The sequence below is a fragment of the Carcharhinus amblyrhynchos genome, unplaced genomic scaffold, assembly GCF_965287045.1.
Source record: "Carcharhinus amblyrhynchos unplaced genomic scaffold, sCarAmb.v2.hapA scaffold_37, whole genome shotgun sequence".
Taxonomy (NCBI): Eukaryota; Metazoa; Chordata; class Chondrichthyes; order Carcharhiniformes; family Carcharhinidae; genus Carcharhinus; species Carcharhinus amblyrhynchos.
In genome coordinates this window covers 2775864-2794387 of record NW_027649778.1, presented here as the reverse complement: position 1 = coordinate 2794387, position 18524 = coordinate 2775864, and the positions used below count along the sequence as shown (strand labels likewise).

Below are 18524 nucleotides of genomic sequence, written 5' to 3'. Positions count from 1 at the left end.
AAGTTCTCTCAGAGGGTGGTGAGTGAATGGAATCGGCTGCCGTCAGTGGTGGTGGAGGCGAACTCGCTGGGGTCTTTTAAAAGACTTCTGGATGAGTATATGGGGTTTAATGGGATTGGGGGTTATAGATAGGTCTATAGACTGGTAGGTGTTGATGTGTTTGGCGCAACTCGTGGGCCGAAGGGCCTGTTTGTGCTGTAGTGTTCTATGTTCTATAAGTTTATTTATTAGTGTCGCAAATAGGCTTACATTAACACTGCACAGAAGTTACTGTGAAAACCCCCTAGTCTCCACAGGCCTGTTCGGGTACACTGAGGAGAATTTAGCATGGCCAATACACCTAACCAGTATGTCTTTCGGACTGTGGGAGGAAACCGGAGCGCCCGGAGGAAACCTATGCAGCCATGAGGAGAATGTGCAAACTCCACACAGACCGTGACCCAAGCCGGGAATTGAACCCAAGTCCCTGACGCTGAGAGGCAGCAATGTTAACCACTGGGCCGCCAAGTCAGTCTAAAGATGTGCGGGTTAGGTGGATTGGCCGTGCTAAATTGCCCCTTAGTGTCAGGGGGACTAGCTAGGGTAAGTGCATGGGGTTATGGGGATAGGGGCTGGGTGGGATTGTGGTTGATGCAGACTTGATGGGCCAAAAGGCCTCCTGCTGCACTGTAGGGACTCTATGATTCTAAATTATAAGTAAAGTCTTTTAACTTCCATCTGCATTGAGCCTTGATTCAATCTGTGGCATCAGTTCACAGTTCTAAGGCCATGTTGGAAGAGAAAGAAAGGAAACACTTACAGATGCATCAGTGAAGAAGGCGCTGGCAGGATCAGTCGTTGTATCAAGGAGATCATCGCCATCAAGCTATTCATTAAATTAAAGATACAGTTTACAAAAGAGACTGAAGCAGAAACTTCAAGCGACACTATTACTAACACATGGGATAAATGGGACCTATTCAATGGTGTTACAACTCCAGTATTTCTTAATAAGTTAGAACTATCATTGAATGGCTGAAAGGATCACAAGTTTTAAAGACTTTTACTGTAACACACAAACTAAAGGCAACATTGACCAAACATTACTTTGGTGTGCAATTTATACTCTTAAGCTACAGAACACCCCCGCCTCCCCCTCCCCCCCCATTAAACAATGTAAACATTTTAAAGTATAACTGGTTGCAAAACCTGACAGTCCTAACAATTCTCTAGGACTTGGAGACTAACAGTCCACCCACTGTCAGCACAACTAATTGGGCGGCACAATGGTTAGCACTGCTGCCTCTGAGCGCCAGGGACCCAGGTTCCATTCCCGACTTCGGGTCAGTATCTGTGTGGAGTCTGCACGTTCTTCCCATGTCTGCGTGGGTTTCCTCCAGGTGCTCCGGTTTCCCCCACACACTCCAAAGATGCCTGGGTTAGGTGGTTTGGCCACACTAAATAGTCCCTTAGCGTCAGGGGGACTAGCTAGGGTAAATATCTGGGGCTACAGGGATAGGGACTGTAGTCAGTGCAGACTCGATGGGCCAATGGCCACCTCTGCACTGTAGGGATTCAATGATAGCTGCTCAGGTCAACATTTACAGGTGTAAATATCTTGCAACTCCTTCCCACTGGAACAAACTGGGCCCCCATTAACCTTCCAACAACTAAGCCACCTGAGCTTGCTGTTGGACAGAATTCAGAATGGATCACATAGCCCCTTTCTTCTACCCGCCTCGCCCTCAGTTGAACAGATAGTACTGGAACACAATTTATTAAACCTCATATTTGTCACAATTGGGGATACAAACACAGATACAGCCCTTTTGAAATCAGGAGTTTAACTTGAAAAGATGTGGTGATATTGTGTGGTTCACAATAATCCCCGGAATGAAGAGCTTGTCGTATGAGGAATGGTTGAGGACTCTAGGTCTGTACTCGGAGTTTAGAAGGGTGGTGGTGGTGGTGGTGGTGGTGGTGGTGGTGGGGGGAATGGATAGCGTGGATATGGAGAGGATGGTAGGAAAAACTAGAACCAGAGGGCACAACCTCAGGCTAAAAGGGACGATCCTTTAAAACAGAGATGAGGAGGAATTTCTTCAGCCAGAGAGTGGTGAATCTGTGGAACTCTTTGCCACAGAAGGCTGTGGAGGACAGGTCATTGAATGTGTTCAAGACAGAGATAGATAGGTTCTTCATTAATCAGGGGATCAGGGGTTACAGGAAAAAGACAGGAGAATGGGGATGAGAAAAATATCAGCCATGATTGAATGGTGGAGCAGACTCGATGGGCCGAGTGGCCTAATTCTACACCTATGTCTTATGACCTTATCCTTTACAGGATTTTTGGAAACCTTTCTTTTTAAACTGTTGGCAGGCAAGAGTTAAAAGAAGTTGTGCCTTGCAGCAAGAGTGGGTAGTGTGATCCGCGCTTGTGGTCGCAGCACAGAAACTAAATCATCCCAGCTGGGAAATAAGGAACTTCAATCCACGCGGTGGGTAACTGAGCTTTGGTGCAAGGCTCCCTCTGCCAAGCAGATGCCGAGTGCTCTATCCACCCACCCACCCCGTCCTCTCAAACGCAGCTGCTGTGCAGAAGCCATCAACATGGAGGTATTAGGCCATGCAATGGGAGCTGCCACATGTGAGAGGCTCCAGGCTGCCATGCTCAAAGAAGAACGAGAGATGGTATGATTCTTAAGGGGTTAGGGAGAGGTTAAATGTTGGGAGGAGGTCTCTACTCATGGGAGTGTGTACTGTAGGACCAGAAGGCATAGTCACAGGCGGTGGCAGTGGCGGGGGCCTCATTGAGAACAGATTTGAGGAAGGACCTTTTCTTTCAAAGAGTGGAGAATCTTTGGAATGTTTTACCCAAGGAAGCTGTGGGGTGGTGGGGGGGGGGGGGGGGGGGGGGGGCGGGTGTCGAACCTTTGAACGTTTTCAAAGCTGAGATTGCTAGGTATTTAATTAGTCGGGGATTAAAGGTTATGGAGATAAGGCAGGAAAGTGGACTTCAGCTATTGTTAGATCAGCCGCGATCTTGTGGCGCTGGCAGGCTTGAAGGGCTGAATGGTCTCCTCCTGGTCCTATTTGGGGTGGCACAGTGGCCAGCACTACTGCCTCACTGCATCAGGGACCCAGGTTCGATTCCCAGCAGCGTGTGTGTGTGTGTGTGTGTGTGTGTGTGTGTCAGTGAGTGAGAGTGAGAGAGTGAGAGAGCGAGAGAGCGAGAGAGCGAGTGAGAGAGTGAGAGAGAGAGAGAGAGAGAGAGAGAGAGAGTGAGAGAGAGAGAGAGAGAGAGAGTGAGAGAGAGAGAGAGTGTGAGAGAGTGAGAGAGTGAGAGAGTGAGAGTGAGAGTGAGAGTGAGAGTGAGAGTGAGAGTGAGAGTGAGAGTGAGAGTGAGAGAGAGAGAGTGAGAGAGAGTCTGTGGAGTTCTCCCCATGTCTGCATGGATTTTCTCCAAGTGTTCCGGTTTCCTCCCACAGTCTGACGTGCTGGTTAGATAGATTGGCCACGTTAAATTGGCTCTTAGTGTCAGGGGGATTAGTTTGGGTAAATATGTGGGATTAGGGAGATAGATTTGGATGGGATTGCAGTCGGTGCAGACTCGATGGGCTGAATGGCCTCCTTCTGCACTGTAGGGATTCTATGATTTCTGATCGTTTCAAAACACTGAAAGTAGGACACAAACATCTGGGACTCTCCCGGCCAGCAACGGAAAAAATGTCAGCAGCACAATTTCAACCCCGGCAGAGAAGCAGCAAATTGAAAAAAAAACTCACCTGGTCAGAACCATGCAGGAAGTCATTCAAGGCCTGAGGGTCACTGCAAGGAGAGAAGACACATTTCAACAACAGCTGCTTTTTATTTTTGAGTAACAACAGATAACCACAGAAAGCTATAAGTGATTGCAACGGAAAGCCATCTGATCGAGGGCCGGCGGGGGGTGGGGGAGAATAACCAATGATGAATGCGAACAGAGGCAGAGTATTATGGGACATTAGAAAACTGAAATGAACACAGAGAAATGATGGAGACACTCAGCATCGGTGGACAGAGAGAGAGCGCTTACACTTCTGATCAGTGACTTTTGGCCTACACATGACTCCAGACCCACAGCAATGAGACTTCTCGACAGCTCCCTCAAGGGGCAATTAGGGACGGGCAATAAATGCTGGCCCAACCAGCAACGCCCACATCCAACAAACAAACATAGCACTTGGAATATAGTGTTCAATTCGGGGCGCCACACTACCAGAAGGATGTGGAGGCTTTGGAGAGGTACAGAAAAGATTTACCAGGATGTTGCCTGGTATGGAGGGCATTAGCTATGAGGAGAGGTTGGAGAACCTTGGTTTGTTCTCACTGGAACGATGGAGGTTGAGGGGTGACCTGATAGAAGTCTACAAGATTATGAGGGGCAAGGACAGAATGGATAGTCAGAAACTTCTTCCCCAGGTTGGAAGAGTCAATTACTTGGGGGTACAGGTTTAAGGTGCGAGGGGCAATGTTTAAAGGAGATGTACGAGGCATTTTTTTTTTAAAACACAGAGGATAGTGAGTATCTGGAACTCGTTGCCAGGGGAGGTCGTGGAAGCGAATACTGTAGTGACTTTTAAGGGGCGTCTGGACAAATGCACGAGTAGGATGGGAATAGAGGGATATAGTCCCCGGAAGGGTAGGGGGTTTTAGTTCAGACGGGCAGCATGGTCGGTGCAGGCTTGGGAGAGCCAAAGGCCCTGTTTCTGTGCTGTAATTTTCTTCGTTCTTTGAATAATAAAAAAAAACAACTGGCTCACGGAATGAAATCACTCCAACCTAACAGGCATCACCCCAAAATACTAAACTGTTAAGGGAAAGAAAGAAATTGAACTGTACACAAGATTGTTTAACAGTTAAAAAGAGGCTCGCAAGGCAGGTGCGTTTTGAAATCGGGGCCAGAGGAGAATTGGAAAGGCTGAGAACGTCTCAGGAAATTGTGTTTTCTGATAAACAGTCAGAAAATAGTTTTGAAACTAAAACGAGGGGAAGAACAGTAAATGTTTATTTATTATTGTCACAAGTAAGGCTCACATTAACACTGCAATGAAGCTGCTGTGAAAAAAAAATCACACATCTGGTGCCTGTTCAGGTTACACTGAGGGAGAATTTAGCACGGCCAATGCACCCTAACCAGCACATCTTTCAGACTGTGGGAGGAAGCCAGAGCACCCAAAGGAAACACATGCAGACTCCACACAAGCACTGACCCAAGCCGGGAATTGAACCGGGGTCCCTGGCACTGTAAGGCAGCAGTGCTAACTGCTGTGCCACCCGGTACAAGTGAAGAATGGAAATGCACAGTGAGTCTGACAGTGTCCACGAGACATTAACTCCATGTTAACTCATGGTCACTATCATTTCAGTGTTTTAGCCATGCACTTTTAGTTGTCTTGTGTCTATGTTGGTGAATGGCAGGAAGTCTGTCCTCACTCATGCAAATCTGCTATGTATAGTTCTGGTCACCCTATTATAGAAAGGATATTATTAAACTAGAAAGAGTCTAGAAAAGATTTACTAGGATGCTACCGGGACTTGATGGTTTGAGTTATAAAGAGAGGCTGAATAGACTGGGACTTTTTCCTCTGGAGTGTAGGAGGCTGAGGGGTGATCTTATAGAGGTCTGTATAATAATGAGATCAGCTAGATAGTCAATATCTTTTCCCAAAGATAGGGGAGTCTAAACCTAGAGATATAGGTTTAAGATGAGTTGGGAGAGATACAAAAAGGGTCCAGAGTGGCAACTTCTCCATACAGAGGGTGGTGAGTGTCAGGAACAAGCTGCCAGAGGTAGTAGCAGAGGCGGGTACAATTTTGCCTTTTAAAAAGCATTTACAAAAGCAGTTACAAGGGTAAGATTGGTGTAGAGAGATATGGGCCAAATGTGGGCAACTGGGACTAGTTTTGTGGTTAGAAAAAGGAGGGAGCATGGACAAGTTGGGCCAAAGGGCCTGTTTCCATGCTGTAAACTTCTATGACGCGATGCTGGGATCACTAAAGATGTAACAAAGTGAACAAATCTTAAAATGAGATGGAGTTAGTATCTAGTTCCCCTTTACAATCATTGGTATCCAATCTTGGTATAATCAAGGAAGAGTGAGAATTCACTGTATTAGGAAGGCAAAAGAAATATTTGGCACAATAGCAGTGGTCAGCACTGCTGCCTCACAGTGCCAGTTCGAGTCCCAGCTTGGGTCACTGCCCATGTGGAGTTTGCATATTCTCCCCGTGCAAACCTTTGTCAAAGACCCCCTTGTCCACATCACGCTTTGACAAAGAGTCATCTGGACTCGAAAAGTCAGCTCTTTTCTCTCCTTACAGATGCTGCCAGACCTGCGGAGATTTTCCAGCATTTTCTCTCTGAGTAAGGTGTTTTCTCCAGAGTTGGTGCAGCTTATGGGCCGAATGGCCTCCTACAGCACTATAGGAGTTTTACAGTTATAGAGTCATAGATGAATGAGCTCAGGAAGATTGCACTGCTGGAACATTAATGGGGGGGATAAAAATAGCTGAAGAAAAATGCAGCCAGGCTTCCTGATGCTGGTTTGGACTCATTAAACAAAACCCACTGTGTGGACGGGCTGGGTGGCTGCAGACAGATCACCAAAAGGAGAGAACATCATCTAGGGTGATAGGCTCATTGTCTTTCATCCCACATCGTGCATTTGAATATATCCAGTGCCAAAGGCTTCCTCTCTTGCTACTTACAAATGCCAACCAAAAGGGGAACAGCAGCTACGGTAATCCCCTGGAAGCAGGAACACAGCATAACTCCATCCAAAGCACAAAAGTGAGCAACCTGTAATGCCACATTGAACCACCAGAGGACATCTCCAATTGCTGGGCTGAGATATGAGCAGAGCAGTATGGAGAGAACTTCACTGTTTATCTAACCTCGTGCTGTACCTGTCCTGGGAGCGTTTGATGGGGGAAACAGTGTAGAGGGAGCTTTACTCTGTATCTAACCCGGTGCTGTACCTGTCCTGGGAGTGTTTGATGGGGAACAGTGTATCTACCCCATGCTGCACCTGTCCTGTGGGTGTTTGATGGGGAGAATGTAGAGGGACCTTGACTCCGTATCTTACCCCGTGCTATACCTGTCCTGGGAGTGTTTGTAGGTTTGATTAAGGGCCTAAAATATTCCAGCTCCCAGTAAGAACTCATATTCAAAGAACAACAGGAAAAGAATGTCAGTTATAAACAGAAAAATGCTCAAGATTGTGGTCAATTTTTCAATGATAAGCCAGTTAACACTGGAGACTGACAGAACCTCTGCACACGAAAAGAGCAATAAAGTGAAAGTGGAACTTGAATGTAGACCAACCAGAGGCTTGAAACCAGGCCCACTGTTTAATTCTGCTGTGTTCAATTAATGAAGGCAAACCTTCAGTCAGACTCAAAGTAAGGCAGGACTACACAGTTACTGGAGGATTATTCCCTGCCTGCAGTAATTAATCACCATCTCCCCTTCATCACACACTGTTTTTCTAACTGTAATATATACTTGACCCACTTCCTTGCTTTATCTGATCAGAAGCATACAACTGCTGGTTCCTGCGGTGATGCAGATTATAAGCCTCCAGCTGAGAATAAAGTGGATCGCCTGTTCAGTCCCTGTTTTCTGCTAGATTAGTGGGACCGGAGGGGGTGGGGGGGGGGAACGACTTTAATTCTGCAACGACACTGTGGTTAGCACTGCTGCCTCACAGCTCCAGGGACCCAGGTTCAATTCCAGCCTTGGGTGGCTGACTGTGTGGAATTTGTACAATCCCCCCGTGTCTGCGTGGGTTTCCTCCAGGTGCTCTGGTTTCCTACCACAATCTGAAAGACATGCTGGGTACATGCTAAATTCTCCTTCAGTGTACCCCAAAGTGTGCCGGAGTGTGGCGGCTACAGGGATTTTCACAGTAACTTCATTGCAGTGTTAATGTAAGCCTACTTGTGACATGGATAAACAAACAAGTGCTACCAAAGGTGCCACTATCAGCAGTGTTGTATTGCAACACCAGCCTAAACACAATAATTACTCTGCAATGCCTCTGCAGTTCAACAGCCAGCCAACAATCCAGAGTCAAAGCCCACGCAGTGTGGAGGGTGGGTGGGACTGAACTGAACTGAACTGAACTCTGTTGGGAGGGGCAGAGAATTTCCACTTGAGGCTTCAGCACTGCTCCGATTTTCACCCGGAAACTCAATCACCATCTCAATTCTCTCATTAAAATAAAAATAATCGTGTAGAAATTCTGTCACACTCCAGGATGCACATTCTCCCCGTGTCTGCATGGGTTTCCTCCAGGTGCTCTGGTTTCCTCCCACAGTCCAAAGATGCGCTGGTTGGGAGGACTGGCCATGCCTTAAATGTCCTAAGATGTTGAGGTTAGATGGATTAATGGGATAAACGTATGAGGTTAGGGGGATTAGGCCTAAGAAAGATGTTCTGTCGGATATTCGGTGCAGATATGACGGGCCAAATGGCCTCCTTCTGCACTGTAGGAATTCTGACTCTAATACAAGGAGGAGCACAGAAGGCTGTGGAGGCCGGGTCACTGAGTGTCTTTAAGACAGAGATAGAAAGGGTCTTGATTAATAAGGGGATCAGGGGTTATGGGGAAAAGGCAGGAGAATGGGGATGAGAAAAATATCAGCCATGATTGAATGGCAGAACAGATTCAATGGGCCGAGTGGCCTAATTCTGCTTCAATATTTATGGATACATGCTCACACCATTTGGGAAAGAGACAGAACAACTGCAAATAATTTGAAATACTGGAGTACTGTGGAGTACTGTGTGCAGTTTTGGGCGCCGCACCTGCGCAAGGATATTTTGGCCTTGGAGGGAGTGCAGAGGAGGTTTACTAGGCTGATACCGGAGTTGAGGGGGTTGAGCTATGAGGAGAGGCTGAATAAACTAGGCTTGTACTCGTTAGAGTTTAGAAGAATGAGGGGAGATCTCATTGAGACGTATAAGATGATGAATGGGATGGATAGGATAGAGGTGGAAAGACTCTTCCCGCTCAAAAAAGACAGTAGGACTAGGGGGCACAGCCTCAAGATAAAGGGGGGGCGGTTCAGAACGGAGTTGAGGAGGAACTTCTTCACTCAAAGGGTGGTGAATCTCTGGAATTCTCTGCCCGTTGAAGTGGTGGAGGCTGCCTCGCTAAATATTTTTAAGAAGCGGGTTGATGGGTTTTTGATAAGAGAGGGGATTAAGGGTTATGGGGAGAGAGCGGGAAAGTGGAACTGAGCCACGACAGATCAGCCATGATCTTATTGAATGGCGGGGCAGGCTCGAAGGGCCAGATGGCCTACTCCTGCTCCTATTTCTTATGTTCTTATGAAATGAAAGTGAAGAGTGGTTAGTTTTATTTAAGGTTTTTTTTGGTGAGGTACGTACCAAATTACATCTAGCAGGCAACGTCCATCTTCATCATCCATGTCAACTGTAAAAACAGAACACTCAGTTATTGCCGCACAATTACAGAAAAACCCCAGAAAGACGTGCATTTCTATAGCACCTTTCCCAACTCCAGCACATTCTAATGCGCTTTAAGCCAATGAATGAAGTATTTTTAGCATGCAGCTCACTGCTCTAAGGCACAAAACGCAACAGCCAATTTGTGTGTAGCAAACTCCCACTCGGAGCAACGTTATAATGACTAAAGTGCTTTCGCAGTGTTGGTTTGTAGGATAAACAGTAGCCAGAACTCTCCTGCCCGTCTGCAAACAGTGGCATAGGATCTCATGCATCAACTCAAGGGGGCAGCCTGTTTATAGAGTATTTTCCCAACAGTGCAGAAGGAGGCCATTTGGCCCATCCAGTCAGCACCAACTCTTCAGCAGAGTACCTTACTCAGGTCCACCCTGCACTCTATCCCCACAATACCATGCATTTACCCCACTAATCCTCCTACCTACATATCTTGGGACACTACGGTCAACTTAGCATAGTCAATCCACCCAACCCTGCACATCTTTGAAAACTAAGGGCAATTTAACATAGCCAATCCACCTAACCTGCACATCTCTGGAACATGGGAGGAAACCAGAACATGCAGACACAGGGAGAACGTGCAAACTCTGCACAGTTACCCAAGGCCAGAAGAGAACGGGGCGGCATGGTGACACAGTGGTTAGCACTAATGCTTCACAGCGCCAGGCGCCCGTGTTCAATTTCCAGCTTGGGTCACTGTCTGTGTGGAGTCTGCATGTTCTCCCCATGTCTGCGTGGGTTTCATACAGGTTCTCCGGTTTCCTCCCAGTCTGAAAGATGTGCTGGTTAGGTGGATTGGCCTGAACAGTCACCGAAGTGTGGCAACTAGGGGAATTTCACAGTAACTCCATTACAGTGTTAACGTAAGCCTTACTTGTGACTAATAAGTAAACTTTAACTTAACTTTTAACTTAAGTTTCAGAACCCAGGTACCCGGCACTGTGAGGCAGCTGTGCGAACCACCGTGCCACCCATAATGCTCGATTTAAAATTCAGCATCTTTGGGAATCACAGCACTCCCTCAATGCCACACTGGAGTGTCAGCTGAGATTTTTCTGCCTCAGGTGGTGAGAACGCTGTCCCCTGGACTGTGGCTGGTAATTCTCTTCTAAACCACGGTTCATCAGAGAAAGAATCTTGTGCTAAAATGTCAAGAGTGGGCAGCGACAAGTTTCAGACAAGATGCCAGCTCCCTCTGTCGCTCCTCAATTACATCCAAACTATAACAGAAACCAGGGTCCACGTCTGGTATTGCAGTTGAAGTTGGACGCTTGAACTAGTGAAAAGTCGCAGTGCAAGTGCCCGTGACTGAGCCACTTCTGAAGGACAGTTTATTCCCTTGTGCCTGCTGAGAGAATGCCGAGGCCTGGGCTCACCTACTCCTCCAAATCCTACGGCACAGGGAATTGGCCACCAACAATTAGAAATGTGTAGCCCCCAGAATTTGCCTTTGCCATCAGCCTGTGTGTCAACTGAGGTACAGTGCACCGGGCTCCTCGGAAAACCATGGACACAAGCCAGCAATCACAGCAAACTGCAATCAGCCTGGCAGCGAAATGCAGAACATTATGCAGGCAGGAGAGAGAGGGCTTTGAAACCTCGTCAAGGCAGAACTCTCACTACAACACAAGTTATACAGCAAGGCACATTCACAGAATCACTACGTTAAAAGAGAGGGGTGGGGGGGTTTACAGGGGATTTGAGGAAAAATCTCTTTTTACCCAGAGGGCGGTGAGGGTCTGGAACACACTGCCTGGCAGGGTGGTGGAGGTGGGGTGCCTCACATCCTTTAAGTAGTGCCTGGATGAGTACTTAGTACATCATAACATTCAGGGCTACGGGCCCAGTGCTGGCAAATGGGATTAGGTGGGCGGGTCAGGGCACTCCATGCGTCGGTGCAGACTCAATGGGCCAAAGGGCCTCTTCTGCACTGTAGTATTCTGCGATTCTGATTCACAGATGGAGGCTCTCTGCAAAAGTATTTTGGACAGTCACAGTTCCCTGCCCTTTCTCCAAAGCCCCGAGAATCATAGAATCCCTACATTGCTGAAGGAGGCCATTCAGGTCATTGAGTCTGCACCAACCACAATCCCACCCAGGCCCTACTCCCATAACACCTCATGCTTACCCTGCTAATCCCCCTGAGACTAGGCTTAATTTAGCATGGCCAATCCACCTAACCTGCACAACTTTGGACTGCGGGAGGAAACCGGAGCACCAGGAGGAAAGCCATGCACACACGGGGAGAATGTGCAAACCCCACACAGACAGTGACCTGAGGCCGGAATCGAACCCGGATCTCTGGCCTGTGAGGTAGCAGTGCTAACCACTGTGCCACACAAATCGTTCCTCCTTCAAGCGCTTCTCCAATCTTCCTTCGAACCCCACAATTGAATCGACCTCTACAACACTCATTGAGCAGTGCATTCCAGACCATAACTCACTGCTTGGTAAAGCTCTTCTTTTGCTTTTCTCCCCTCCCCGCTAATCACTTAAAAACATGTCCTCTGGTTCCTTTTGCCAATGGGAACAGGTTCTCCTCTGTTCAGACTCCCGTTGATTTTGAACACCTCTAATCAAATCTCCTCTCAACCCTTTCTTCTCCAAGGAAGACGACGCCTGACTTCTCCAATCTATCCAAGCAATGGGAGTCGTCCCAGAAGCATTCCCGTCCAGTCCTTTCTGCAATCTCTCGAGGCCTTCAACATCCTTCCCAGGAAACCCCTCGGAGATTAAGAGACAGGAGTGCAGGCATCCCATTGTAAACTCCGGGAATACCAGGCTGAATGGGGATTGCAAATGCTGCAGGGATACAGGTTAAACACACAGCGTCAACTTCAGAATCATCTGCTCCTGGAATGTGAGCATTGGTGTCTTTCTCCGGTTACTGAGAAGCTGGTGCCAGGTTTTCTCCATGAATATCGATAAGACGGCACAAGGGCAATGGTGGTTGGCACTGCTGCCTCACAGCTCCAGGGACCCAGGTTCAATTCCTGTCTATGTGGAGTCTGCATGCTTTCTCCTGTGTCTGCGTAACTTTCCTCCCACACTCCACAGATGAGCTGAAGGCCTTGTTGTTTCTCAACTTCATGGCGAGCTGGAGTTATGCTGAGATGGTGACAGGTAGCATGTTGTGGGATGGTGCCGAGGGTATTTGTGTGAAAGGCTGCTTCTTGGTTGAGGTGGTCCTCTTCAGCTGCCTTGCTTCCTCTCACTCAAGTCTTGGTGAAGCTATCGCTTCAGGAACACCTTGTGTTTGCGATCAAGGAGATCCTGGATCTCCTGACCATTCTTGTTGTTTCCTAGTCGAAGAGCCCAAGCATCTTTAAACTTTGACCCACTGAATGATGTTACTGAAGGGAAGATTTGCTATATCATAGCATTATTTAGTGCACAATCCCAGTCTAGAGCAATTTCCAAGAAAGGACATCAAATCACTGGCTAGTCTGGATTAGAAAATCCTTAGGCAACGCAATTCTGGTCTGGCCATGCTTTAAAGGACTCAGCCAGATGCCAGGGCTAACAGTGAAGCTCTTACAAAAGTCAAACAGCTGCTCTTCCCTCACCTTCTGGATTGGCATAGAGAATGGCTACTCAATGGAGAAACTAGACATCTGAATGGTGGCAAAGTGCTGCTTCACAGCACAAGAGGCCTGTTCCATTCTGGCCTTGGGTGACTGCCTGTGTGGCATTTATATGCTCTCCCTGTGCTAGTTACGTGGATTGGCCATGCTAAATCCACAGGGTTACAGGGGAAGGAGGGAGGGAGGGGTTGGATAAAGATACTCTTTTGAACAGCTGGTGCAGACTTGACAGGCTGAAGGGCCTCCTTCAGAATGTAGGGATTCTATGTTTCTATCTCTGTGGTTCGGGAGGAGACAAAATTGGAAAAGACTGGGAAATGAACAAAATGAGAACTGCGCGTTAGTTCTCAGCCACCTGCCCTTGGCTGGCTTCCTCTGGAGACTGCATCACATTCCCGAGTGACCTCATCTATTTACCTGCACGAGCAGACATCATAAAAATCCTGCAATCCCGCCCGGCACTTCTAGTCGTGTCTCGGTCCCCTATTCCAGCGTAGAGTCTGCCAGGGACTGCACAATACCCACATTACGTCACGCACCAGTCGGGAGCAATGCTTTACCTGCACAAAATAACATCAGTAAAACTCTTGTGTTGAGGAAGGAAGAAAAATATCCCACCGCTTCCAGAAAAATAATCTAACAAAAAGGTGCTGCACACAGACACACAATATTAAAATGCCTTCCACACTTGTACCACTGCCTCAAAACACTGTCATTTTTAATTTTGTTAAACTAAGCTCAGTTGTGACATACTACTGAAAGAACATTTTATATGGTTTAGTCATCCCTCAGGGGACTCCACACGCGCGCGCACACACACACACACACACGCCAGTGCTCTGGTTTTTATAGGTAGCGGAACGGATCTGTCGCACAGAGTTCACCAGTTTCTACTCTTGATCTGTGCAGCTTAACTTGCTGCAGAGGGTAAAAGAGTTGATTTCTCAGGGTTGAGAAGTCACTCATGCGCGCACACACACCATCTCTCACCACTCTTCAACAGCATCCAAGCTTTTCATCTGAGCAGCATTATAGAACGGCCTCAGTGACACAGTGGTTAGCACTGCTGCCTCGCAGCGCCAAGGACCTGGGTTCAATTCCCGGCTTGGGTCACTGACTGCACGTTCTCCCCGTGTCCATGTGGGTTTCCTTCGGGTGCTCCCGTTTCCTCCCACAGTCTGAGACACGTGCTGGTTAGGGCGCATTGGCCATGCTAAATTCTCCGTCAGTGTACCCAAACGGGGGCTGGAGTGTAGCAACTGGGGGATTTTCACAGTAATTTCATCGCTGAGTTAATGTAAGCCTACTTGTGACACTAACAAATAAACTTCTACTGTAAACTGGGTGGTGCTTCAATATAGTGGAAGAACCAGCAAGTAAGAGCGAGCGAGGGAGAGATATGGAAAGAACAAAATGCACTGTGTGGAGAACAGAAGCAGACAGAGGGAAAAAAACAGAAATAAGGATGGACAGAAAGGGCACAAGATTATCTACTTGTACCCGTTAGAATCCTTGTCAGTTATACTGCCTGCTTCAATTGCCCATCCTGGTTATTTATCCTGCAACTTTATTGCCCTGCAAGTAAGCCCCTCTTTACCACATTCTGAGATTCCACCATCTTCAGTCTGCAGCCCTGAAGATTTGAACACCACACCACAGGGAACTATTTGCTCAAATCAGTTTCATCAAATCCACAGTATCATATGAAGATTTCAATTTCATCAGCTCAAGATCTCTCTTATTTTGAGACAAAGTCAAAATGTCTATGGTACGGCTGTGAACGTAGACCAATCCGTCACTCAAACCAGCCTCCCACCCACTGACTCCGTCGACACTTCCTGCTTCCTCGGAAAAGCGGCCAGCATAATCAAGGACCCCACACACCCCGGTCATTCTCCCTTCCACCTTCTTCCGCCAGGAGAAAGGTACAAAAGTCTGAGGTCACGTACCAACCGACTCAAGAACAGCTTCTTCTCTGCTGCCGTCAGACTTTTGAATGGACCTACCTTGCATTAAGTTGATCTTTCTCTACACCCTAGCTATGACTGTAACACTACATTCTGCATTCACTCTCCTTTCCTTCCCTTTGTACAGTATGCTTTGTCTGTATAGCACGCAAGAAACAATACTTTTCACTGTATGCTAACACAAGTGACTATAAATTAATCAAGTAACCGGATTGGGAGCAGACTGCATGGAATAAAAAGCTGTGTTAAAAGAAGTATTTCCTGACAAGGAATTGCCCGACTCTAAGTTTACAGCACACATCCTTGATCACAGACAAACAGCTGGGTGGAATAACAGAAGAGCTGAACCCGTTTGTTCTGGGTATTTTCACGCTGTGGGATGCCAGCACTGGAGCACGGAATAATTCCCACTTCTGGAATGAAGTGGATACATGCTCCACTACCCCACCCAGAAGAACACAGCATTAACACCGACCACTGCATCACCACAAAAGTACACCAAAGTTTTAGTTTATTTATCAGTGTCACAAGTAGGCTTACATTAACACTGTATTGAAGTTACTGTGAAAATCCCCAAATCACCAGACTCTGGCGCCTGTTTGAGCACACTGAGGGAGAATTTAGCTTGGCTGACACACATAACCAGCACGTCCTTCAGACTACGGGAGGAAACTGGAGCACTCGGAGGAAACTCACGCAGACGTGGGGACAACATGCAGACTCCACACAGACAGTGACCTGAGCCGGGAATTGAACCCGGGTCCCTTTCGGGACACCCCAAAAGGCATTATATAAGTGCAAATACTTTAGCTGGCAGAGAGGAAGACAGATTTCTAACCCGCCTCCCAAAAGCATCAGTTAAACTGGCCATGTGTAGTCTGCGGTCAATCATTAAGCTTAAAAGGTTCCACAGAAACCAATAATCTCTACGTATTTACTCTGCTAATCCCCTACCTTTGGGACACAAAGCAGCAATTTAGCATGATCAATTCACCTAACCTGCACATCTTTGGACTGTGGGAGGAAACCCATGCAGACATGGGGATAACATGTAAATCCAATTCACCCAATCTACAAATCTTTGGACACTAAGGGGCGATTTAGCATTGCCAATCCACCTAACTTGCACATCTTCGGAGGGTGGGAAGAAACCGGAGCACCCAGAAGAAACACACACAGGCACAGGGGAGAACGTGCAAACTCCACACACAGTGACCCAAGCCAGGAATCAAACCCAGGTCCCTGGTGCTGTGAGGCAGTTGACATTATTGCTTCCTGGGTGCTTTTTCCATTTAACTTTTGGATTGTAGGAGAGATATCACTCTCCCACTGCGTCGCTGCGACCATCCAACAACTGAACCTACGGTGCTGTAACTGGACAACTGAGAGTTGGGATAGTGGGTCAAAGGGAGACATATGATTGTCACACTCACCTCGGGCAACAACTAAAATACCAGTTCAGCTCAGATTCAAGCATCGCTACAGAACGAGAGCGTGTAGCCCAAACACACTGCAGTGCAACACTGAATGAGTACTGCACTGTCGGAAGCTTTCACTTTGATACCTTGAACTAAGGCCTGTCTTTTTTTTTAATTCATTCATGGGGATGTGGGTGTTGCTGGCTGGGCCAGCACTTCTGCCCACCCCCAATTGCCCTTTGACTGAGTGGCTTGCTAGGCCATGATGTGGAGATGCCGGCGTTGGACTGGGGTAAACACAGTAAAAAGTCTCACAACACCAGGTTAAAGTCTTATAGTGTTGTGAGACTATTTGCTAGGCCATTGCAGAGGAGGTATTGAAAAGTCAACCATGTTGCCATGGCTCCAGAGTCGCATTGTAGTCCAGATTGGGTAAGGACAGCAGACTTCCTTCCCTAAAGGGACATTAGTGAGCCAGACGGGTTTTCCTGACAATCAACAATGGTTTCATGGTCATCATTAATTCCCAGAGTTTTGTCGAATTCAAATTTCACCATCTGCCGAGGTGGGATTTGAACCCGGGTCCCCAGAGAATTCAGAGAACCTGGGTCTCTGAATTACACTGACAATGCCACTACACGGCCACGTATCTTGTCAACAAGGCCTCAAAAAGACCAGGGAGGACTTTCCCAACTCGCAAAGTCCATATTCTCCTGCTCACCATCCAAAAAGACAGATTAACTGAGTGGGGAGACGATGACCTGGTGATAATATTGCTAGACTATTAATCCAGAAAGTCAGCTAATATTCTGGGGAACCAGGTTCGAAACCCACCAGGGTAGATGGTGGAATTTGAATTCAATAAAAGAAATCTGGAATTGAGAATCTACTGATGACCATGAAATTATCGAATGTCAAAAAAAACCCCATCTGGTTCACTAACATCCTTTAGGGAAGGAAATCTGCCATCCTCAGCTGGTCTGGCCTACATGTGACTGCAGAGCCATGTGATTAACTCTCAACAGCCCTCCAAGGGCAACTAGGGATGGGCAATAAACAATGGCCAACCAGCGATACCCATGTCCCACAAGTGAATAAAAACAACTGATTTAGTGCACTGTTTGGAGTCTTGCTGTGCAGAAATTCGCCAGACTTTTGACAACAAATGAGCTAATTTCAGAAGTGACCCATTGACTGTAAAACATTTTAGTATATGCTGAGATGTCAAAGCTGTTATAGTAAAGCTGTAAGCAGCTCCTTGATCCTCCTGCCATTTATAACATGGGGATCCTTCTCAAACTTGCCATCACCAGGTCCAGGCAGTGGGCGATGAAGATGATTGTCCACCCTGACTTTCCACCCCTCTACCATGGCTACATTTGTGGTTGGGCATCTCTGGGGAGGGAGCATGCAATGTCATAGAATCATTCAGTACAGAATAGACCCTTCGGCCCATCACATCTGCATCAACATGCAAGAAATACCTGATCTCGCACTGAATCCCATTTACCAACACTTGAATGTTATGATGTGCCAAGTGCTTATCCAGACTTTTTGAAGGATGTGAGGCGTCTCATTTTCACCACCCTCCCAGGCAGCGCATTCCAGATCGTCACCACCCTCTGGGTAAAAAAGGTTTTTCTCACAACCCCTCCAAATCTTCTGTCCCTTAACCTGAGCCTACGCCCCCGCGTGACTGACCCTTCAACTAAGGGGAACAGCTGCTATTTATCCACTCTGTCCATGTCCCTCATAATCTTGAGCACTTCGATCAGGTCACCCTTCAGTCTTCTCTGCTCCAACTAAAACAACCCAAGCCTACCCAAACTCTTTTCATAACTTAAATGTTTCATCCCAGGCTGTGCCCTGTTGTTCTCGGGCACTATCAGGTCCTTCCATGCTCACTGGGCACTGCAGGGGCTGGAGTGTGTTACTGACCCCTTTAATCACCTTTTGATTTGACGTTTTAAGTTTTACTTGTGCTTCACTTTTGTTTCAGGCAGTTCCCCCTTTAAGGGACTTCTTGCCCTTCTTGCTTGGTCCC

The 18524-nt window shown here is 47.3% G+C and overlaps 1 protein-coding gene across 2 annotated transcripts in view; it reads right to left on the bottom strand.

Moving 5' to 3' along the window:
* LOC145362179 (BRD4-interacting chromatin-remodeling complex-associated protein-like) overlaps nucleotides 1–18524 on the bottom strand; it is a 122345-nt gene that overhangs the window by 35276 nt on the left and 68545 nt on the right. The window contains exons 2-5 of one of the 2 annotated variants that reach the window (XM_080218232.1): nucleotides 13513–13655; nucleotides 9416–9461; nucleotides 3765–3807; nucleotides 800–865 (exon numbers count right to left, since the gene is read on the bottom strand). In XM_080218232.1, the coding sequence (XP_080074358.1) occupies nucleotides 800–865; nucleotides 3765–3807; nucleotides 9416–9461; nucleotides 13513–13531 (174 nt within the window). In that variant the 5' untranslated portion in view covers nucleotides 13532–13655. The remainder of the gene's footprint in view (nucleotides 1–799; nucleotides 866–3764; nucleotides 3808–9415; nucleotides 9462–13512; nucleotides 13656–18524) is intronic. The other variant, XM_080218233.1, reaches the window with a different exon arrangement.